At 52.3% G+C, this 23,118-nt stretch overlaps 3 protein-coding genes across 9 annotated transcripts in view; 1 reads left to right on the forward strand and 2 right to left on the reverse strand.

Moving 5' to 3' along the window:
• Positions 1-12: 12 nt before the first annotated feature.
• NPM2 (nucleophosmin/nucleoplasmin 2) lies at positions 13-5,861 on the reverse strand. 4 transcript variants are annotated; one of them, XM_068920891.1, is made up of 10 exons: positions 5,708-5,773; positions 2,632-2,714; positions 2,148-2,233; positions 1,903-2,025; positions 1,738-1,831; positions 1,369-1,487; positions 1,069-1,097; positions 891-927; positions 475-545; positions 14-97 (listed from the first exon to the last, which is right to left on the reverse strand). In XM_068920891.1, exons 2-9 carry the CDS (start codon positions 2,693-2,695, stop codon positions 501-503), a joined length of 597 nt encoding a protein of 198 aa, XP_068776992.1. In that variant the 5' UTR covers positions 2,696-2,714; positions 5,708-5,773; the 3' UTR covers positions 14-97; positions 475-500. The 4 variants fall into 4 exon arrangements, with proteins under 4 accessions (XP_068776995.1, XP_068776992.1, XP_068776993.1 ...); XM_068920892.1 differs by lacking the exon at positions 5,708-5,773 and adding an exon at positions 2,958-3,020; XM_068920893.1 differs by having other exon boundaries at positions 19-97; positions 1,069-1,094; positions 5,708-5,861.
• On the forward strand, positions 5,241-7,299 carry PBDC1 (polysaccharide biosynthesis domain containing 1). The gene is made up of 6 exons (XM_068920895.1): positions 5,241-5,336; positions 5,437-5,502; positions 5,873-5,932; positions 6,131-6,271; positions 6,380-6,491; positions 6,961-7,299. Exons 1-6 carry the CDS (start codon positions 5,298-5,300, stop codon positions 7,080-7,082), a joined length of 540 nt encoding a protein of 179 aa, XP_068776996.1. The 5' UTR covers positions 5,241-5,297; the 3' UTR covers positions 7,083-7,299.
• Positions 7,300-7,700: 401 nt separating this feature from the next.
• Positions 7,701-23,118, reverse strand: part of XPO7 (exportin 7) — a 55,808-nt gene continuing 40,390 nt past the window's right edge. For all 4 annotated transcript variants that reach the window (XM_068920888.1, XM_068920890.1, XM_009677698.2 and 1 more), the window contains exons 14-28: positions 21,896-22,031; positions 20,816-20,889; positions 19,597-19,677; positions 19,037-19,100; positions 17,738-17,846; positions 17,164-17,270; positions 16,570-16,658; positions 15,807-15,914; positions 14,646-14,728; positions 13,851-14,065; positions 12,552-12,690; positions 11,942-12,102; positions 9,967-10,065; positions 9,499-9,626; positions 7,701-9,290 (exon numbers count right to left, since the gene is read on the reverse strand). In XM_068920888.1, the coding sequence (XP_068776989.1) occupies positions 9,197-9,290; positions 9,499-9,626; positions 9,967-10,065; positions 11,942-12,102; positions 12,552-12,690; positions 13,851-14,065; positions 14,646-14,728; positions 15,807-15,914; positions 16,570-16,658; positions 17,164-17,270; positions 17,738-17,846; positions 19,037-19,100; positions 19,597-19,677; positions 20,816-20,889; positions 21,896-22,031 (1,687 nt within the window). In that variant the 3' untranslated portion in view covers positions 7,701-9,196. The remainder of the gene's footprint in view (positions 9,291-9,498; positions 9,627-9,966; positions 10,066-11,941; positions 12,103-12,551; positions 12,691-13,850; positions 14,066-14,645; positions 14,729-15,806; positions 15,915-16,569; positions 16,659-17,163; positions 17,271-17,737; positions 17,847-19,036; positions 19,101-19,596; positions 19,678-20,815; positions 20,890-21,895; positions 22,032-23,118) is intronic.

A 23,118-nucleotide genomic window follows, 5' to 3' on the forward strand; every position in this document is an offset into this window, starting at 1 on the left:
CAGCACAGAGCTAGGGGTGCAAAACAGATCCTTTATTTAAGGAGGACTGCACAAAAAACAAAAAAAGATAGTCTTCCAAACTCTTCTGCACCAGGCCCTGAAAGGGAAGGGGAAAGAGTCTTAAACACGGGCATCCCAGGCTCTCCTTGCTCTCCCTGGGGACGGGCTCCCACCCCCTCTCCGAGGGGCTCACAAGGAGCAGCTCCAAGCCTTGCAGGTCAGTCCTGGCTCGCTTCGCCCGCAGGGAGCGGGCAGGGAAGCAGCTCCGTTTCCAGGCTGAGCAGCACAAGCAGATGCTGGACTCGAGCCCTCCCCAGCTTCTGGGCAGAGCACTAACGCGCTCAGGCCACCTCAGCCCAGCATCACACCCTGTCCTCCATGTAGGAGAGCAGACGAGCAACCAGCACCCTCCGAGCCTGCTGCTCGGAGGAGAAACCGTCGCACCCGGACACTGTGGCCTCGCTCCCCCCTTACCTGGCCAGGCCCTGCTGTAGCTCACACTACTTCTTTGCTGCTGGCTTCTTCCCCCTGCCTGCTCCTCGCCCCTGCCAGAGGACCAAGACCACGGCTTACCGCAGCCGCGCGGTGCTGAGCACAGGGAGCCCAGGCCGAGCCCAGCCAGGACAACCCGACCCTCCCGGGCCCTTCATTACTCTCCCATTTTAGAGAGTCCAGCAACCAGCCAGGACCATGATGAGCATCACGTGTCAGTCCCTTTCCTTCCCCAAGGGCTCTCAGTCCTGATCGAGCAGGATTAATCCAGGCAGGCCCTGTGGTCCCACGGGAGCTCAGAGCCTGCCCGGAGCCAGCCAGGCGCCTGGCTGAGACGGAGCCACTGGGAAGGCACAGGACACAGACGGAGACTCCCCGGCAGCACGGCCGGCTCCTACCTTGCTGGGAAGGGGATCCTCGGAGGAGACGCTGTTCCTGCTCGGGAGAGAAGGAGAGGGCTGGGATCACGGTTCCTCCTGCCGAGCCGGCAGGAGACCCCGGCAAATCCCGCTGCTCCCTGGCAGGGCTGGTCCACGCTCCTGCCCAACATCTGCCAGCTCCCTCCGTGATACTCACAGCTCTTCGTCCTTCTCCAGCCTCCTCTTCTAGGAGGGAGAGATGCAGTTAACGGGGCTGGGCACATCTGCAAGCGCAGGAGGACAGGACTCCCACGACCAGCAGCCTGCGACCTCTCCAAGGGACGAGCCGCACACCTCATCCCACTCAAGGAGAGGGTCGTTCAGGTTGGCTGCAGCATGGGGGCTTGGAGGGAGCTCAGAGCAGCCTGCGTCCCGCGGCCCAGCCACCACCCCGCACGCGGGACCCCCTTCTGCCAGCTCTGCGGAGGAGCCGCGCGCCCGGCGGCTCTGCGCACACCTTGGCGACGCTGCCCTTCTTGGCAGCCTGGGCCTTGGGGGGCTTCTCGGGGGACTCCTCTGCAGACTCTTCCTCCTCTGCCGCCTCCTCCTCCTCATCCCAGGACAGGTTCGGCATCACTGTGGGAGAGGCCAGCTCAACCCTCACTCGTGCTGGGGGGGAAGACCCCCCCCCCCCCCCCAGGTCAAGAGGTTTCCCTCGGGGCACCCCATCCCGACGCCCTCCCACCGCTCAGCTCCTGCGGCAGCTGCTGGAGGCAGCTCCTCATCCAGCGAGGAGGAGGGTGGCAGGGCAAGGTCCGGCAGCAAGCGGGGAAGCTGCAGCCCGGAAGCACGAGTCCCCCCACCCCTCCGCACCCCAGCGGCTTACGGGAAACGTGCTGCCCGCTGATGTAGACGGGGCCAGAGCCGGCTCTCAAGTGGAAGGTGACGGGAGGAGTCAGCTCCACTCCCACCAGGGTGGCCTGGAAGAGAGGCGTGTGGCAGTGCCCGCCGGCCCCAGCCCCCTCGGGCAGCCCCCGGCGCGGGCACTCACCATCGGCAGCACCGAGGGCTTCAGGGTGGCGAGCGGGACTGGGGCGCGGGGGGGTTCGCCGTCCTCCGCCGGCACGATCTCCACCACGTGGAACTCGTCCCTGGCCTTCTCCCCCAGGCAGATCTTTGGGAGCAAAACAGCCCCCCCCAATGGCACCCTGCCACCTCCGGACATCCCTCGCCCGACGGAGGGCTGGGGGTCTCCTCCGGGTGCTCCCGCATCGACCCACGGAGGTGACCACCTACCGTCCGCAGGGCCAGCTGCTGCTCGTACTGCCACTCGTCCGGCACCTGGAAGGTGTAGGAGTCCCTCTCGCTGCTCAGCTCGCACCCTGCGGACACGGCGAGCCTCAGGGAGCCACCCCAGCCAGCCTGCTCCTCCAGCACCACCGGGCCAGGCTGCCGGGGAGGACCGCGGGTCTCCTGTCCCACCCAGAGGGCACTGGGGACATCAGGGACCAGCTGCAGCAGACGATGCTGCAGCAGACGATGCTGCGGTCCCCAGCTCCCTGCCGGGCAGGTGAGGTGAAGGCAGGAGCTCAGCCCCGTTACAGAGGGAGGGAGACCACAGAGGAGTCAGAGCAGTTCAACGCACACCTCGACACCACGGGGACCACCGAGAGGGTCTCTGGTGGAGGGGCTCATCACTGGCCTAGGCAGGCCAGGCACCCTGACCTGAGTGGGCTCGGTCTCACTGCTGGGGATCACAGCACGAGGCAGAGGTCCTTACCCCAAATCAGGGACATGGGCTTCTCAGATTTGCTATCAACGTCGATGCTGTCTGTGAGAGACATAGCAGCAGGATCCCTCTTCCTGGGGGAGCAAACAGCATCACTCAGGAGGGCTCCCTGGCTGCAAAGGCTTTCCCAAACCTTCCCCCCAGCCCCAACCCAGCACTGCAGGAGGATATCTGCCCATGCCCAGTGCTGCATGTGGCTGCAGAGCTGAGGGTGCCGGGCTGGTGAGTCCTGTGCCCCCAGGGGCTTGCCCTGGGCCCCAAGACCCACCAGTATCATGGGGCTCCAGGGCAGGGGAGCTCCTCCAGCTCCCACCAACCTTGCTCTGTTTGCAGCTGGAGGCTCAGCTTTTCCAGAAGGGCTCAGAGACAAACCTAGGCAGCTCAGCCCCAGAAGCAAAGCCACAGACAACAATGCTGCATTAGAAAAACTTACCCCAGACACTTGACTTATACCAAACCCCACAAAAGCCTCCTAAACGCACCAGCAGCAGCTGCCCTCTAGCCCCTGCTCAGCAGCTTATAGAGGCCGAGGAGCCCCTGCCCACCCAATCAGCACCCCTTAAAGAGGAGCAGCCGCTCCGGGAGAGCAGATCTGCTCGTAGGGCCATCACACCTCACAGCTGTGCCCCATTGCATGAGACCCCCCCCCCCCACCCCACCCTGCAGCTAGCGAGGGCAGCCCCCCACTGCACCCCAGGAATCCAGCCGGCAGCGAAGCCGGTCCGGACGTGCCCCTTGCGGGCAGCGCTGCCAACAGCTGCCGGGCCCTGCCCAGCCTTTCTGCCTGCCTCGCTCCCCCTGGCTGCTGGATCGCAGCTCCTCGTCGGACGAGCTGAGCCTGGCAAGCGGGCCCAAAACTGCTGGCGGAGGAACGGGCGCCGCAGTGGCGCCAGCCTTGTTCCCTTCGTGACCCCGCAAGTCCCATCCTGCAGCCGGGCGGTGGCGAGGGCAGGTCTGCGGCATCCCCGTGCCCCCCAGCTTCCTCGTGCACCCTCCGGGGACAGCTCCGGGAGCGCAGGGACGGGGGCGCGGAGGCACCAGCTCCGGCTGTGACTGCCTGCCACGCGGGGCCGCCCCGCGGGCTGCGCGGGAGCTCGCCGAGCCTCTGGCCACCCAGCAGGTTGCAGCACAGGGGCTGCACAGGGTCCCGTTGGGTGCCACCGTGCCCTACCACCCCTGCTGGGTGCCACCATACCCTGCTGTGTGCCACCGTGCCCTGCCATCCTGCTGGGTGCCACTGCGCCCTGCCATCCTGGCTGAGTGGCACTGTGCCCTGCCGGGTGCCACCATGTCCCGCCAGGTGCCACTGCGCCCTGCCATCCTGGCAGGTGCCACTGTGCCCTGCCGGGTGCCACCATGCCCTGCCACCCCTGCTGGGTGCCACCGTGCCCTGCCGGGTGCCACTGCGCCCTGCCATCTTGCTGGGTGCCACCGTGCCCTGCTGGGTGCCACTGTGCCCTGTCGGGTGTCACCGTGCCCTGTCATCTTGCCGGGTGCCACCGTGCCCTGCCGGGTGTCACCGTGCCCTGCCATCTTGCTGGGTGCCACCGTGCCCTGCTGGGTGCCACTGTGCCCTGTCGGGTGTCACCGTGCCCTGTCATCTTGCCGGGTGCCACTGTGCCCTGTCGGGTGTCACCGTGCCCTGTCATCTTGCCGGGTGCCACCGTGCCCTGCTGTGTGCCACCATGCCCTGCCACCCCTGCTGGGTGCCACCGTGCCCTGTCGGGTGCCACCGTGCCCTGCCATCCTGCTGGGTGCCACCGTGCCCTGCCAGGTGACACCATGCCCTGCCATCCTGCTGGGTGCCACCATGCCCTGTCATCTTGCCAGGTGCCACCGTGCCCTGCTGAGTGCCACCGTGCCCTGCTGGGTGCCACCGTGCCCTGCCATCCTGCCGGGTGCCACCGTGCCCTGCCGGGTGCCACCATGCCCTGCCACCCCTGCTGGGTGCCACCGTGCCCTGCCGGGTGCCACCGTGCCCTGCCATCCTGCCGAGTGCCACCGTGCCCTGTCATCCTGCCGAGTGCCACCGTGCCCTGCCAGGTGCCACCGTGCCCTGTCATCCTGCCGGGTGCCACCGTGCCCTGCCGGGTGCCACCGCGCCCTGCCACCCCTGCCGGGTGCCACCGTGCCCTGCCGGGTGCCACCGCGCCCTGCCACCCCTGCCGGGTGCCACCGTGCCCTGCCATCTTGCCAGGTGCCACCGTGCCCTGCCGAGTGCCACCGTGCCCTGCCAGGTGCCACCGTGCCCTGCCACCCCTGCCGGGTGCCACCGTGCCCTGCCGGGTGCCACTGTGCCCTGCCGGGTGCCACCATGCCCTGCCACCCCTGCTGGGTGCCACCGTGCCCTGCCGGGTGCCACCGTGCCCTGCCATCCTGCCGAGTGCCACCGTGCCCTGCCATCCTGCCGGGTGCCACCGTGCCCTGCCGAGTGCCACCGTGCCCTGTCATCCTGCCGGGTGCCACCATGCCCTGCCATCCTGCCGGGTGCCACCGTGCCCTGCCAGGTGCCACCGTGCCCTGCCACCCAGCTGCACGACCCCGCCCACCGCTTGGCCCCGCCCCCGCCCGGCCCCGCCCCGCCCGGAGGCGGCGCATGCGCGCGGGGCGGCCGGAAGCGCCGAGCGCGGCGTGGCGGCCCCGCTTCCGGCGGCGTGATGATGGCGGCTGCGGCGGGGGCGCCGCTGGGCGCCCTGGTGAGGCCGCGGGGGGCGGGGGGGGCCGGGCGGGGGCGGGGGGCCGCTCGCCGCGGTAGCGGCCGGGGCCATGGCAGCTTCTCTCCTGTGTCGCCTCCAGGGAGCCGGCGAGGCCGTGGCGGCCGCCCGCGCCCTGTCGCTGCCGGCCGAGGCCTACGGCAACGACGTGAGTACGAACGGGGCCCGGGGGGGGGGCGGCTGCGGGGCCCGGGGGGCGTCGGTCCTCGGGGCAGGAGTCTTCCCTCCTCCCTCCCTGCCTTTTATCGCGTCCTTCGGGGGCCTCAGGTCTGATCCGAGCCCGTTTGGGCTCTAGAACCGGGTCCTGGCTAACGTGGGACCCCCCCCCCCCCCGACTGGGTAAACCCGGTTACCTGCAAGCTTAGTTATCGCTGTTTGTTGTTCTCTACTCCCATGAAAACCACTGCCAGCCACCCGCTCCCCCTCGCCCCACCCCGAAGCAGCAGGAAACAACTTCAAAGCATTTGCCGAGTTGAAGATGGCAGCGTGTAACCACCTTTGCTCCTCTCTGTCTGCAGCCCAACATTGAAATGATCTGGGCCATGAAGGCGTACCAGCATGCTGAAGTCTACTTTAACGTAAGTCCACGGGGGCTGGCTGGTGGTTGAGCGGGAGAAGTGGCGGTGGGTTGTGGATGGGATCTCGTGGGCTTCCTCTTTTTGTAAGACAAATACCCATCGCACAGCGTGAGACCCAGGGCTGAAACAGCTGGAGGGGAACCACAGGTCAAGAGGAAAGGGTATAAGCTGTACTGCTTCTTGTATCTTCCCTGGTAGCTTATTTCCTCCGTTGATCCCAAGTTTCTGAACCTCACCAAAGTTGATGACCAGATCTATGGTGAATTCAGGAAAACCTTTAATGATCTTAAAGTTGATGTACTTGACCCAGAAGAGCTCAAATCAGAGCCAGCCAAAGAGGTAAGTGCTGAAAGGGTACGAGGGAGGGGTGAATATCCCATCTCTCCCTCAACCTTTGGCTTCAAGTGGCTCTAGGAACGAGGCAGATATGAACGTTGCTCTCTCTAGAAATGGCGCCCATTCTGCATGCAATTTGAAGGGGTGGTTGAGGACTTCAACTACGGTACCCTGCTCCGCCTGGACTGCAGCAAAGACTACACAGACGAGAACACGATATTTGGTGAGTGAGTTGGCCTGTGGCTAGACGGGGTGTTATGTCAGGTGTCGCACCAGCTCTACGGGCTCTAGGCAGCTAGAGGCAGCTATTGCCTTCAGGGACTGACCTGGCTCTTCCGTGCTGCGGATGCCAAAAGCATTGCACCTTTCTGTCTTCCTCATTCCCAGAAATCTGCACTCGGTGTCTGTGCTCTTTCTCAAATAGGTGTGACTAAGATGGTTACCATTTTCTCTCCTCCTGTGGGCAGGCTGAATTGCAGAGGAAAAAAAGGAGCAGTTTGGTGTGCGTGCTGCTAGCAAGGGTCAAGGTGAAGCGTGAAGCACGTTCCTTTTGTGCTAGAAAAAGCCCTGCTGTTCTGTGGAGATGGGAAGCGTTAGTTAGGACTGAGGCTGCATGAGGTTATAGGAAATCTAAATCTACCTTATCCACAGATCTGCTCTAATGCTCTAAACTTTTCTTTCTCCTTTTTTAGCCACCAGAATCCAGTTTTTTGCCATTGAAATAGCTCGGAACAGAGAGGGCTGTAACAACGTTGTCTACAACAGTGCCAAAAAACCAGCATCCGCTGGAGCGGCAGCAGAAGCATCTGCATGATTTTAGGATGGAGTTCACCCCCAGTGCGTAACAGATGTGAGAGACAGAAAACTTTGACGCAGGAGCATCTGTTCCTTCATAAGGGAGGCATGTACTGACCCAAGTCAGGGTAGATACTCTCCCCAGGACTGAACTGTGCTTTCATTGCCTTTCCTGCAGAAATGGCCTTTTGAGTTCAGATTCCATTTGCAGATTGTAAATAAACATTTGAAACTCCCTTGTGCTGCACGAGTTAACAGACCTGCTGCCAGCTTCTCTTCTATAGAAAGAAAGAGTTGTCAGATTCCCCTAGAACAAACCTAAAAATCTAAGGAATAGTCCTGTATCTGCTTTGATTTTAATCAGATTTCAGGCTAGAGATCAGCATTGTATTAGCAGTAAGTAGCAGGGTTCAGCACTGCAGCTAGAATATTAATACCCGACTCTATGGTACAACCCTGTCCAAGGGCCCCCGTATATCAAATACACTTTTTGAGCTGCCACCTCACTTGTGAAACAAAACCCACCAAGCATTGGCCCAGATGCTCCATCAGGTCTGTGCAGAGAAGAGCCCACAACACACACTCTTGGCGGAGGGGTCTGTCTCCCAAGCACAGGCAAGGCCCAGATAGACACAGCTCAGTAGAAACCATTGAAGTTTATTTGCAGTCACAATGCTTACACTGTATGCAGCAAACACCCTTACAAGTCAACCAGCAATCTGCTCACGCGAAAAAGGACCCAACACACAATCGCCAGAGGAAAGAACAAAAAAAGAAAAAAAATAAAAAAAAATAAAATTAAGAATAGGTGGTGTCTGGGAAGAGAAACTGAAACCCTAAGGACTGAGTGTCTGTGGGGTAGAGCTGAGCAAGAGAATGCACACGACTAGCAGCAACAATAGTGGAAAAAGTACAAGGCAAACAGGTTCCCCTCCCCCATCAGCTTTCCTCTGTAAGTAAATTTTATATCCAAAACATCTAGTATGGTGACTTAGAAAAAAATGGAATCATTTTAAAGGGGGTGTTAAATACTTCATGCTAGGCAAACCTTGTTATTAAGAACCCTCCACGGTGGCTAATTCACTGCAGCAGTCCTGCATTCCTGGCTCTGTCCAAGTATGCGCACGCTGCCCTAAGGGCCGACTGCACTCACTGCTCACAGCTTTGTGGTGGGCGAGTTCGCAAGACCATGGCAAGCTCATCCCCAGCCCGATTATTCCACACATGCTTCCTGCTTTACAGCAACTAGGAAACAAGTACAAGGCAGTCAGGAGAGTGTCTACTGCAGAGCTGCTGGGCAGGGTGGGGAGCCAGCACCCACGCAATGTGTCCGTTCAACAGGTCACCCGGAGCGGGGGGGGAAGGCAAGGGCCCTACTAGAAGCAAACTGACAATGGGGACAGTGCCTACTGTTACACCGGGAGGATAAGAGAGACACCCACGAGCAAGCACGAATGAGAGATCACGCAGCATGGCTTAGAGTTCCTAATAACAAGGGCAAGACGGTAACAGGAAGTTGTGATTTCAAGGGGCTTAATAAGAAAAAATATACATTTGGAATTTTACATTTTTTTTTTGTTTTTGTTGTTTTTGCTTCTTTCTACACTTGTCACTAAATATATCTCTGCACTTTCACACACCCACCCCTCGCCCAGTAAAGCTTCAGGCCTGCAGGACACACTTTCCTCACTCGCATACACAACCCTCACGCCAGCACTGGTGCACCAGGACTCTGTAAAAATTTCAATCACACTTTTTTTTTTTTTTAAATTGAGTCAATATAAACCTTGTTCAAAATGTTATGAAAAAATGTACATGTTTATACAAGGCAGGCTGCAGCAGAGCACTGGCGTTCCACGCAGACATTCTGGTAGGGAGACGCTGGATTCTTGCACCTGGCTTATGCCCTTCCACCCCCTCCCACGGAAACAGAAGCACCCTGCCTGGTGAGCTTAACAACCCCTCCTGTTCCCTCCTCCCTCGGGACGTGGAGTACGGTCAAAGCGAGCACCGCAATCCAGCCCTAGGGAAGAGCAGGGATTAGAAACGCCCTCTTTTCTTTCCATCGGAAACGGTAACCCCTCTGGGCCAGGCCAAAGAGATGCTGCTCTGTACAGGTGGAGTTGGGAGATGTCAGCTCATCATGTCATTGCTGTTCACACCGTAGGTGGAGTTCTTCATGGAGTCGTTTACCTCTCGCCTGAACGCTGACAGATTTTGTGTAAACCTAAGGAAAACACAGAGCAACACGTGTTAGAGCGGGAGGTTGCCCATGCCTTGAGTGTTTTGCTATCCGTGAGGCTGCCACAAGGATCAGTGCATGCTGGATTCTCTAGGCTGTACTGCTGCATAACCCTATGGCCTCTGAACACCTCAGGACCCAGGAAGATCTCAGTCCCACAAACAGGCCTTTGGCCCAGTGCTTCCATACTGACCTGTCCCTGTTCTTGGTTAGGAGGTTGCGTTCGATGCCTTCCATGAGGTTCTCAAAGCACAGGTGCATGGCCTGCTGTTTCTCTGGAGGCTGGCTGTTCACTATACTGTTCCTCAAGTCAGAGAAATACTGGGGGAGACAAGAGGAGTATGGGTTAATTTTCAGAGCAATAGCCAGCTTGGCTTTGGGACAGGGCATAACACATCCTGTTCAGGAAGACAGGGGGAACATGTGTTACAGCTCTTCATGTGATTTCTAGTGCTCTTATTAATGAGACTTCAATAGGATTCACTAGTGCCAAGGCTGCTGCAGAGAAGGGCCAGACACCTTTCTGCCTTGGCGCACAGTCTCTCTCCTGACTTCCCAACCTCCTGCTGCACCACAGTACTGCTTAGTTCAGCCCAAAGGCTCCAGCATCGTTCAAGCCTAGACAGCTTCTCCGGCTGGGATAGCAGGTCAGGACGTTTACCTTTTCATTGAGCAGTATCAAGCCAAGCAGAGGCCGAGACATTGACCACTGGTTCCTGCAGTCCTCAAAGATGATGATATTCAACACTGTTGACAGCATCTGGAAAAGGGAGATTGAGGCTTAAAACCAGCCCCTCAAATCCAGCTCTCCCCTTGCCATGACATTGTGTGTGCACAAGAGTGAGGATTCACCTCCACAATTTCCTTCCCACAGGAGGAGAAAACATCCCTGCATTACACGCAAGGGGTGGAATAGGCACGTTCATGCTGCCAAAATGAGCCCCCTCTGAAAGCTGACTGGCCTCTGTACCAGGCTAGAACCATCATCAGTGATGTCAAAGATACTCAGACGCTGAGATTAAAAGCCAAGCATATACATACAAAGGGCAGCTCATGCTTGTTTAATGCTTCTGGTATTGTCTCCTATTGGATCCTCAATGCTACAGTGCTCCCAGCATCATGGGACAAAAGGAGCACCTGGTTAGTAGAGAACAGTGAACAGTGGTTAGTAGAGAACTCTTCAGTGAAGGCACACATAGCAGGTGCTGAAAGCTGTCACAGTATTTGTTTCTGAGATACCCCATCCTGCCCCAAGGCAGCCAGGGGCAGATTGTCTAATCTTCATTTAACATAACAGCAAGAGCTAAGTGCACAAACTGCACATGGACATATGTTCCAGTGCCCTGGGAAGCTGCTTCTATTCCACGCTAGCGGCGTCCGCATTCCCTTCCACAGCCTTGTTAGGCTATAATACCATGAACAAAACCGAGGTCTAACCCAGCCAGTTTGGAAATGCAGTTTCTCTTTTATGCCCAGAGAACATAACTTCTAGCTCCCAATGGGGGCCTGCTTTTGATCTACCCAGGTGGAAGGACGGACAGAACAATATTTTTCCTGCTTTCACTTGGGAGTCATGCCAACGCTTTGACTAGTACCAGTGAACGAGGGTGGATAACACTAAGAAATGCACTGCGTGCTGCTGTTCAAAGGCAGCAGGTCAGGCGAGGGACATATACAAAAGTGTTTTGCTATGAGGTATGGATGTCCAGATCCCGGTGCTGAGCCCTCTGGAGTGCCAAAACCAAGATCTCTGTGAGCAGAATCTCTTGTCGTTGAGAAATACCACACAAAGGTACCTAAACAACATGGTACATGCAGATATATGTTGAGACTCGTCTAAGCAAGGAAAACGTGTCTTCAGCACATTGATTTCTGCCATCACATACGCTCATGACCAGCAGAGGAGACAAATCCCAGCAAGCTCAGTGGATATCAAACGCGTTGTGGATAGAGGCAGGAGACAGATGGCAGATGTGCTACCAGCATGTAAAACTTGATTATCAAATTCATACTGCAGAGGCCATTCTGAATCCAGGCATGAACAGTGCCGCCAAGGTAGCGCATGCTCTAACGGGCAGCAAACCTAACTTTCACGTGGTCTCAGCACAAGAGTCACAGCAGAAACTGCTCCTGTATGCTGAAGTCTAACCACAGCCTTGTTAAGTACAGGGACCCCATGGTTTCTGCTTTGCTGTCAGAGCACATGTACCATTGAATTGTTCCAGGGCTTCAAATAAACCTTGTCTTAAAGCAGCTCAAGATCACATGCTCATTGGCAGGTGGTTTATTTCCTGGCTCTGTTTCTACAAATTGCCAGCGCAGTCCACACCATTTTTTTAAAAAAAGAAAAACAAATCTCATTTTCAGCTACTTCCTTTCACTTCTGAAATGCAAAAATGGTGTTCCTCGCACAGGGAAAACCTGAAGTGTTTTCAGATCAGACCTACCACGTACTGAACGTGTAGGAGAAATGCAGCACTAGCCAGAAAATCCTTTTCCCTCAGGAAAAGCCCAGAGCTCTAGAGCAAGGATCATGCATCCCCCATATTATGTCACGCTAGAAGAATTCAGGGCTTATCAGGCAGTTCACCATGCCATGCCACGCCACAACAAGGCCCTACACCTTCACTCTTTACCTGCTGAATCATCTCTGGGTGCTGCTGCATAATGTGCAAGAACCGGTCGCTCTCCTGGGTTAGAGGTGTGGTCCTCTTCTTGGTGCTGCGAGACAGCTGCTTGAAGAGATAGGTGACAATGTGGTCCAAACAGGAGCAGCAGCCTGTGCAAACCATGGTGTCTGCAAGAACAGGAGAGGGGGAGATACTGGGACACTGCTAGCATTTCTCTCGCTCAGACACACCTGGGCAGACTCCCAGGAAAGCATCACCATTCATCTGCTCCCATTCAGGGGCTTAGCAAGCGAGAGCTATCTAACCTATAGACCTGTCAGCACAAGTTCCTCACTGACACGTTCAATTCTCTAACGTTTCAGCTTTAACAGAGGTGAAACAACGTGACTCTTAGTTGACTCAACAACTCATTCCACCCCTTTCCACAAGCCGTTACGAATGCAGAAAAAAGACAAATCAGGTTTACACCAAGATCGATTACCCACAGTGAGGACAAGAGTCAACAACTCCATGGCCTGAACCTGATGCTTTTAGGTATTACTTTGGTTGCTTTCAGACTCTTTCCCCACTTCCAAATCAAAGCTCTAAGAGCACAACAGAGAGCAGAAATAGTTACCTAGTGCAGTGAGGCCTTCTGAAATGGAAGAGAGAATATACATGATTACATGAGGCTCCAGACTGGCTATAAAGTTCATGTGGTCCTGGGTAAGAACTTCCAGCAAGGAATAGTACGACTGGCTGAGTTTGGGATAATCCTGCAGAGAAAGAAAGAGAGAAAGTCTTAGGCCTCCTGGCTACTCAGGAAGCAACAGCCAGACTTTCTGCAGTGGGGAATACCCAACCCATTCATTAATCATCTTAAAATTGCTTACCGAATCTCTTGGAATAAGAACACACACACCTCTCTCATAGCATAACTTCTGAGTCAATATATTCCCCCCCTCAAATAAGCATCCAAATAGGCTCCAACAACAATGGCCCACCAGGTTCCCAACACTGTAATATCAAGACATCTTTCCCCACTGCTTTGCTCACTTCTAATGGGGAGTGTTAGCTGACTAATGCCAGTGTTGGAGATAAAGATAGGAATGGCGCTCCAGGTGTCCATTGCAGAGTGCCAGATCACCCGAAATCCATGTGCACAGTGCTGGGCTCAACAGCCCGCACTGCCGATTCTTCTGCAGTCAGTGACACAGATCCCTCAGCCGCCCCCAGACAAGGAGGACCCTGCTGATAGTCCTGCAAAGTGGTCCCACTGCAAGAGCTGCACGTTTCAAGAGCCACTGTTTGGCTACTGCTGTATCAAATCAAGAACGTGCTGAATGCAGTCACAGAGATAACTCCTTTCAGATCTTGCTATGGCAATAGGATGAGTAAGACAGACTCAGAGGGATATGTCGTCCCCTCTCCCCAACATTTTGCCAGGCGGGACTGTGCTGACAGGGTCTCAAAGCTCTGCTGCAAAATGAATTACTGTATTTGAGGTCCGGATAGGAGCAAGACTCTGTAGGTGGATGTCTTCAGCAAGCAGTCTGCTCTGTAACCGCTGACACACTCAGATCTTTGCCCACAGGCAGCACAGGGAAGAACAATCCTTCGCTTGCAGGAAGCATTTTTCAGGTAGAGAAGCAATTATTTTGGTAACTACTCTGCCGAGACTTGGAGCATACCCCAATGGAGAGATGAGCAGCAGGGCTGCCCAGCAGGCCCGCCCAGCAGGCCCATGGCCTTCGCACAGGACTTGCTGCTGCACGTTCCAGGAGCTGTAATTTCCTGCTGGCCTGTGCCTAGCTGGGGTTCCAGGAAGTGGCACAAGTTCACTTGTCTCTGATTAAAGTATTCCTTTACTGTATAATCTTCCACCCTGTCTTTCCTAGCCATGCGTTTACACTGCTAGTCACAGGTGTCTGCTTACCAGAAGGTCACTGTGAGGGATGGAAAGCAGAAGCTTGATAAAAGTTTGCAAGGCATTGTCCAGTGCATCATCCCCATACAGACGGAAGACCCCAAAGTTGACGTAGCTCCCACTCAGCGCAGCCTTCAGCATAGAGAAGCAGATGGAAATCCCCTTGAGCTTCAAGGCATAGACTTGATCCTTTGGGACCTCCCCAAGCGTTAGGATACGATTCCCTGCACGAGCACAGAAGCAGACTCAGTATTTCCACGACCGCATCCACTTTCTCCCTCAGGGTGCAGGAAAAACAAAGAAGCAGAGCCATAAGGAGCGACTGAGAAGTCAGTCACAAACACTGGAGACTTATTTCCCAGCAAAGGTTACGGGAACCTTAACCCATTACATGTTAACAACATGGTTCTACTAGGAACCAGGGATAACACAGCTGCATGTAATTTTGCTGTGGAAACAGGACAGCACGAGGGCAGAATTGCTCTCGTTTGCTTTATAGGTTCCCCTTTGCCACCTTGCATACTCACAAGGGGCTCGGCTGGGTGGGCTTCCTGTTCATTGCTGTCATTTTTCTTCTTCGTTTGCATGGTAAATACCCCACCCCTTCTGCTTGCCTGCTGACCCAGCACTCGGAGCAGAAGCCTCTCCCTGTATCTGAGCATGTATGCAGCAAGTGACTTGGCACTGCTTCCCAGCCTGGGCTCATTCTCTGAGCTGGCAAGTGCCCCAGTGCTCACTCTTCAAGCGAGTGGAGGAGGCAAGGGCAGAGTGAGGCTGCCTAGATCCCACCTGCTGGCTACTCACCGTAAGTAGTTATCATTTTACTCGTTTCTCGGAAAAGCAGAATGCCATTTGGTGAGGACACATCAAATTGCAGCCGTTGGGACCTAATGGAAAAACAGTGAATAAATATGAGCTCATGTATATCAGAATGAAAACAGAGGCAATGTTGCAGCACCTCCGTGTGCTGCTATGTACTGGGGCACCCTCCTCTGGGATCTATTCACAAGAGTTCAACAGAATGCCCCGGTCTGGCAAGGCAGGACACAGCCGTTTAGGGACAGACAAGCTCTGCTGTCTCAGAAGAAAGGGCCTATATTTCACAGATATTAGGAATATTACAAGTCTGAGTCTGGAAATCCTGTCTTGGCAATAGTCACTAGGCTACTGTACACAAACACAGTGAACATCTTGGAAGCGAATCCTGTGGGGCAGGCTGACTGGCTCCTATTCATAACACAACCAAGAATCCAGAGCTTGGCATTTTTTCCCCACCACAGTGAACAGATCTCAAAACTGAAGCGCGAGCGAGTTTTCCAGTTCACCTCTGAAATAAGTAAGTGGACATGTTCCAGTAAGGTTTGTTCTACTGCAAGATGCCATTTGGTTGTGGTAAACAGTCTAACAGTATAGATTCTCAAGAACTCTAAAGCGACTGCGTCTGAACCTTCTGTCCTTTCTGCCTGGCTGTAACAATGGTCCCTTCCTAGAGGGTTGCGTTCAGCTGGCTGTATGCCAGAGCCACATTTTGGCAAACTTCCATTGCCAGACTAGACAGTTCCTGAATTATCTGAACAGCCTCAGAGATACCTCTTCTAGCAAAGAATGGATGGTCTAAAGCAAAAACAGTTGTCTCGCTGCCTATTGCGCAACGCTCGTTTTAAACACAGGTTTTAAAAATTAATACAAGTTGCATCTGTCTTATGATGCTACCCTTAGAAACAGACGCTCAAGAAATTCAGTGTGCTTACTGATCTTGTCTCTTGATCCGAGTCAGGACACATGACTGATATTTGTGACTTTCCTCCCTACTGAAACAGCAGGGAAGTTTTCCCCCCACCTCTTTGGCAGCCTGTAAAGTAGACTGAAGTAGAAAAAGACAGCTGGGCACCAACACCCACAAAATGGCTGAAGTTGCAGACAGACATAAATCCCTGCCAATTTGCAGACACTGGAGGTTCATACCTATTATGTACCAACTCAGCCATCAGTTTGAGGACAGGTGTAGTGCAGGCTGGGTCATGGTACCAGAGTTCAATTGCTCGCTGTAGGATTGGCATGTAGGAGGGGTAGCTGCAAGGTGAAAGCTAAGGAACTTTGTTTACATGAAGAAAAAAGGCCAGCAACTTCTACCAAAAGGCATCGCTCGTGCACTGCGTCCAAGCCTTGCAAAGCAGCTTGCTTAAGGTTAAATAGAGCTGATGCTGCTAGCTGGGGTCTGTTTTATCAGAGAAACATCCCACTTCCACTGAAGGAAGTGCATACATGCTTCTTATACTATGGCAAACCAGAATCAAAAAGGTTTTGGACAAAGGGCAGATAGATACAAAGATCTGCCAAAGCAGCAAACAAGTAACCTTCACCAGCCAAAGAGCACTCTGGAGCACACAGATCCCACGCTCTTTGAGCCGCTATAGACTCATCAAGAGGTCAAATATACCAACTGCTGTGAGACTTAGTAAGTAGGAGGAACACTTTTGCTGCTGCCGAGATGCATATATCCCGTTAAAAAAGCCTTTGCGATTTACAGGCCAAATCTCTAGGTTGCTGCTCAGACAGAGCAAGCTAAAGCTATTTTAAAGCTTCCAGACATGACACAGGTACTATAACAGTGAAGTGAAACCCCACTCAGTACTTAGCTGGGAAGGTATGGCATTTGGATACAGCCAGCTAGAGTTCCCCCTCTAACTGGCAGGGCGGCTTGAGCTGTAGGGCAACAGAAGGATACATCCACTCAAACAACATCATGAAGCTGGTCTTGGCATTGAAGGCAAAGGCTATTCCCCTCAAGTCTCTCACCAAACCAACCAAGGTTCTCTGCGTTACAAAAGAAAAGTCATGACATGTTAAAATACACCACACACGGATGCCTTTCCCTCAACTCCTCCAGCCTGGAGTTGCTAGCCTTCTTCCCATCCTAGCAGTAATGCAATGTTTCTGTGGTGACTGCCAACCTCAAGCAAGTCAGCTCTTCCTCTTAAGGAAGGCTTCCGGCACTAACTGAAGTTGAGCTAGTGCAGTGACAGAACTGGGCTACTTCATTCCCAGGAGGAAAGCTGGCAGTTTAGCCCCGTTGCTTAAATTACACACTACATCCAAAACCCAAGGAGTCCAGGGGATATCACCTCTTCCCCATATATTGGGAGGAAAACACCACCTATTCTGGCAGCTACTCGTCTCAAAGGCAAGAACGCCTCTCCCTCGTCAGGATTTGTTTGTTCTCTCCTGTGTGACTGCACCTGGAACGGCTAAGCCTCGGGGGGGGGGGGGGGGGGAAGAGAAAGGATAGCACAGATAACATGAAAGGTTCTGCCCAACTTACTTTTGCCTCTTGTTCATTGAAAGTATTTGTGCTGAACATCTGTGCCACAGTCTCAAAAGCAGCTGTAAGGGGAAGCATGAACTGCTCATATTGATCCTCATCTTCCCCTGAAAGAAAAAAAAAGAAGTTAAGGGGAAATAGACTGCACATCCCTACGCTCTGCATATCTGCCTCAGTAAAGCAGGTGTTGAGAGCTTCAGACACTGGTCATCCACAGAGCTAGAGACCACGTGTTTCCAGACAGAGGTGCTGTCACTGTCCATCTCTAACTTGCTTTAGAAAAGCTTAGAACAAACCCTGCCTTCTCAGGGAAGCGTTTGGTGTATTAAGAAGGGAAAACTTAGCTCCAGTCTTACTGGCAAGCACGTGTGGACAACCTGCACACAGCAACATAGCCACACTTGAGCTCCTTTCCCTTCCTTTTTCTTATTCCATTTGATTTTTCCCATTCCAATGTCCTTTTCTAGTCCTACAGCTTCCTAAATGGCAGTCAGTACCCAGCATCCTGCAGAGCCCAACATCCAAACCACAACGTCACCACTTTGCTCTGGTTCCCGGGAGAAGACAGTAATACCTAAATCCACCATGAGAAGACGCCCAAGTGCAGTATAGAAAGTAGTCCGACATCTCATGTCAGTCAGGTTGGACTGATTGTTAATACCCAGGAAAGAAAAGTGCTCACTCTGCAAACAGAAGAAAACAGTGGGGTTAAAAGCAAATCACTAGCCTGAATGGGCTCCTGTACTAGGAGTTGAGTCATTTATGAATCCCCCATTCTTCTGTCTGATTCTTAGCCTCTTCAAGAATAAGAGCTGAACTGCACAGTTATCTTGCTATTCACTGCACAGTAATGATCCAGATACCAGGCCACAAGAGGGCAATACGTACGGGGTCTGCGAACCCCGAAGCAATAACGCTTAGAGTATGTCCTGTGTACTGGCAAAGATACCTGCTCTATCACTTCTCCTCTGGGAATTCCCCAATACAAGATGAACAAGAAAGTCTTGCTTTGCCTCCAGAACAGAGAAGCATCCTGCCCCTCATTCTCAAGCAGACTCTCAAGGGGTTAAAGTTGCTGAAAATCAGCCCTCTGCAGACAGATTCACAATTACTTTGCCTACGTTCTCCATGGGCAAAGTGCAGTCTAAATGCAGTTTCTGGACCAGGCATAGCACATGTGACTACCTACAAAAAACCCACCTAGATCAAGGAATACAATGCCGCATTCAACCAGCCAACCCAAGCCTCCTGGACGTAGTTCAGGCATCAGGGCATCAAATGACCATGTGTTCTCAAAGGCAAGTCAGTAATCTGATGCTCTCTGTTGCTCACTTCTAGTTGCTCATTCTGACATTCTTGCTTTCAAGTCAACATCCTAGTCCCGCACAGGGACTATCACGCTGCTAGTGACAGAAACAAGGCTGCTATCCTGACCACTGCTGCAACGGCACTTCCTCCAAGTCAGCAGTGTTCAGAACGAAAGCTGAGGCTTTAGCACACTGTTATTTCTGTTTTAAATTTCAGAAAAGGTGCTCACTGTTTTCTGCCTGCATGTACAGCAGCACCAGCTGTCTCCTGCCTTTCACCCTGGACATGCCTGTCTTTCAGTGCAAAGACCCCCACATTAACCCTTCTGGGATGAAAGGTACCACATAATTACAACCCATCAAAGTTGAAGGGCAGGCTCTGAACAAAGAGAGAAGGAGTGAAGATAACTTTTTCTAGATGCTCATTTTATATGATGGAAGCATCTGGGAAACAGATAAACTTCAAAAGTGTGTCCAGATGCCAAAGTTCAGGGATTTTCTCAGCTGCACAAAGGCATATGTAGGAGTCTGCTGCGAGACAAGAAGCAGAAGATAAAAAGACTTACCGTGTGATTGTTCAGCATGAACTGTACGGCGCTCAGTTTCACCAGTTTTCTAACGCTACTGTACGTAAAGAGGTGTTAAGGAAGCAGCAGAGTCAGCAGAAAACCTCATATACTTGCAAAGCACCCTCCAGAGCAAAGCTGGAAGGGATTCGTGTCTATTTTATTTAAAATATTCTAGCTTCTACTCTATTTGGTTCAGGAACAACTCTTACTACATTGCACCCATATCTACTGCAGAGACCTACAGTCTATTTACTTTGGCAGACTGTGATTGCACACAAATTAAGACTGTGGATGGTAAGCTACAAAGCAGCTATGATCCACAGTAAAAAGCCTATGAAACTTTTATAGGCCATCAACTTTTATTCAACAGCTAGATGAAAAAGTTGACCAAGCACTTATACTCTGCTCTTTTCACTACCCCCCCCCCCCCCAAATTAAATGCTTTGGGAATCTGTTATATGCAGAGTGCTCCTGTTCCACATGAGCATCTGGGTTGCTCTTCCTCCATCCTGAAGCTTAAGTGCTCTGTACCCTCACAGCTCTTCTGAAAAGGATATCCAATGGAGAGGTCATTGAGCAGCTGCAGAGTCTTGGAAGTGATAGGTTCACATCGACCCCAGTACTTCAAGTTGGTGATGCTAGGGGAGAGGACAACAAGGATGGATCAGAGGGGTTTGCCTGGTTTCTTCTCCTTTGCTGTGTGGCGGATTCTTCCGGTCAAAAGTCACCCAACATCATCAGCTCCACCCTCCATCAAAGCCACAGACATCACAAGCCACAAAATATTGGTATAAAATTACTGTACTTACATTTGGTTGACTAGAAAATTATCCTTCAGATAATCTTCACTACTTGGGTCCCAAGCTACACTGGCCCATACCCAGGCCCTTGGAATTCTGTGGCACTCCAGGGCTGATTTCTGCAGCAAGGGTAAGAGAATTCTGCGGCAGTGACAACATGCAGATGTATGCAATTCTGCACCTGCACCATCCACTGTCAGCTGCAGAATTCTAGTAGCCCTTGCTTCTTCCAGGAGAGCCATTTCACCCCTTGCGGATGTGCAGCTCAGGTGCGCTTGAGTAGGCAAGGCACCACGCACGTCTAGACGGGGTGACGCTAAAAAAGTCGAGGGGAAGCTACTGGCTGCATGCCTCCCTGCACGGCACCGGGCTTCAGCCTTACAGCTACTGAAGCAGTTCAAAATGCTAACGGAGGCCGCCAAAGACATGACAAAACCCACTTGACAGGTTCGGTCCAGAGGAAAGCTGCTAAGCAGCAGTTTGAATAGGGCATCTACCAGAGTAGAAGAATTTTAAGAAAAGGACTTGTGCTACTCTGGTAGTAACAGTGCTATTTGGAAGGAGGAGGGAGGAGAGAAGGAAAAAAAAAAAAAGAAAAATCTTTGAAAGAGTAGTCCCCTCCCCATAGAGCTTTCGTGGCTGGTGATTGGCAATAGTCAAGTGAATGAATGAGCTTGAGGCTGTCCCCACTCTGACTTTGGTTTCACTAAGCAGGCACTGGAATGAGAGAATCCATTATCCTGGTGCAGGATGCTTTTTTGTGTCTCCATGGCCCAGTCTAAGTCCACGGCAGATAAATCAATCCTGGATATTGTGCATGACTTAAGCCCCTGATCACAACTGTTAGTTAATTCGCTAAAGTAGCCAGATGTTACTACTCTTAGACTGAATAACACTGCCTCAATATTGCAGTTGTCCCAGTTATACCTTCACATGAACCCTGGAAACGCCGATGCCTGCAAGCAGGAACACTTACATTTTTCCTATGAAGACACTCAGGACCATGGTCTCATCATTCAACCCCAGGACCTCCGAGAGACGACGGTACAGCTAGAGACAGAAAATAACATCAATCTAAAAGCTGCTGATAAAACAAGCAATGCTCAAGGCAACAACAACAACAGTTTTCTTGCTCATCACAGCTTCTGAACATAAACTTCAAATAATCCTTGACTATTTGTTTTTCATTTGTTCACCCTTTGTGGCAGACATGGTCGGGAGGGCACATAACATTGCATTATTTGTGTGATTTGGGAAAGCCACAGAGATGCTCAAGATCTGATCCAGACCAATACTTGCCCTAATCACCACTACCTCTTTTTCAATCACTCGTCACAGCAGCTTCAAATACTTTGCACAGAAGCTGGATGCTTTTCCTCAGGAAAGAGGGCACCATAACTGTATTCCTCCACCTGCAGCTACACCTGCTATCTTAGTGAGTTTGTCTAGAACTCTTAAGTCCTTTGTAACATTTGTGCTCCAAAGTCTCTGGGGTGGGGAAGGAAAGTTGCATGTTACTGGAAGTGAAGAGAACTCTAGAATCTAGATTTCTAGAATAAGAATGTTCCCATTCTTACTTTTTTTTTTGAAAAAAGTTTTTTGTATCTCTAAATGCACACTGAGACATTCAGACTCCAGCATATTTACCGCTGCTTTGCGATGAAGGGAATGGTTACTTATCCTCACTTTAGAGCTGAAGAAACAAAGCACAAATGCTAAGGTTCAGCTCCTCATGGGTGTACACATCCAGCAAGTCAACACTTTTACACTGGCTTAAGGGACTCATTCGAAGTCACACATAGGAACCTGCTAGATAACAAAACTGAACCCAGGCCTCAAGTTCTAGGCTACTGCCATAGTCACTGGCTCCTTCCTCAAGCATATGGAATATGTTACTTCAAGAACAGCTCATGGTTTGCAATATTAGAACACTGGACATGCATCTAGAAAACGGAACAGGCAGGTCTCAAACATTTCTGCTATTTTCTACCTGCTTTCATAAAAAAAAAAAAGCTATTATTGCATTTGGCATGATCCCTATAGTAAAGGGAATTACCTTGGAAGACTTCTGCACCTGATCTCCAATATAGATCTTTCGAAACTGCTCAAAGAAGCTTAGCATCGCAAGCTCTAACTTCTCATTCCCAGCCTGAGCCAGACGAGAGTCTGTCAGGTTCATCAGTTGTAGCACCCTGGAGAGAGGCGGAGAAAAAACACACTTAGATGGATGCTGCTGGACATGGGGAGGCAAGGAATTTCTGGCACACGGTATTGCTTCCAAGCTGCACACAACAATATTTAATTTTTGTGGGTGCTGTTGTTTTGGGTCAAGAACTGACAAAACAGGTAACACTAAGGCACATTCTCCTGTGCAAGACCATTATAAGGCTTCTGTATCACTCAAAAGGAATACAAGGCCTTGGCTTTAATTTGCTGCAGAAGTGAATTTCAGGTGCTTTGCAGCACTTACCCACTGTCTGGTCCAGCATGTGCTCAAACACCCTTGAGAAACCACTACCTGCTCCCCTCAGAGTCAGGCTCTCTAAATGACGCTCCCACCTCAGTTTGGCTTTTATTGTGAGCGCTATGGAAACACGCTAGGGGCTGTGCACAGGGTCGATAAGCAGACCTTTCTGGTAAGGAAGGGGTGGAGGGATTTCACAGTAATATCTATGCAATAGAGCAGGGGGTAAAAGAAATGATTTTGGCAAATCTCACAAAACAAAGAGTGGGCAAGGAGAAGATAAAACTGTCAACAGGCTTCTATGAACATGTCTCTAGTGCCGAGGGTAGCTGAAATACAACATGAGGTCTCATCTTTGCCCTTTCAGTAACTATCAGCTACAGGGGAAGCTAATGCTTGATGTTACCCTTTAACAACGGCTCATCAACAAGCCGAATTCCATACGTTCACAGATTTAGCTCCTCTTTCCATCTTAGCTTCCAGAATGGAGCAATTGGGTTTTGGTCAGTGCAACTCAAGGTCGTTCATGAATAGTAAGCGACATATTCTCACATACATCAAACACAGCTTGCAGCGGAGAGGATTTACAATTCTGAATATCTACCAGGTGTTAGAAGACAGTAGACAGCTGCAGAACAACTACAACATCCACAGCATATTTATGGACAAAACCCACTTTGAGTTATTAACTAGGAAAAAGACTCCCCCCTACCCCGGCATAGAATCATCATGCGTTTAGTTCTACCCCAACGTATGCATTTAAGCATGGTATAAATTCCCTTCTTACATGCTCTTCCCCTCTCATTCTCTTACTT

Source organism: Struthio camelus, chromosome 27 (genome assembly GCF_040807025.1).
Source record: "Struthio camelus isolate bStrCam1 chromosome 27, bStrCam1.hap1, whole genome shotgun sequence".
NCBI lineage: Eukaryota > Metazoa > Chordata > Aves > Struthioniformes > Struthionidae > Struthio > Struthio camelus.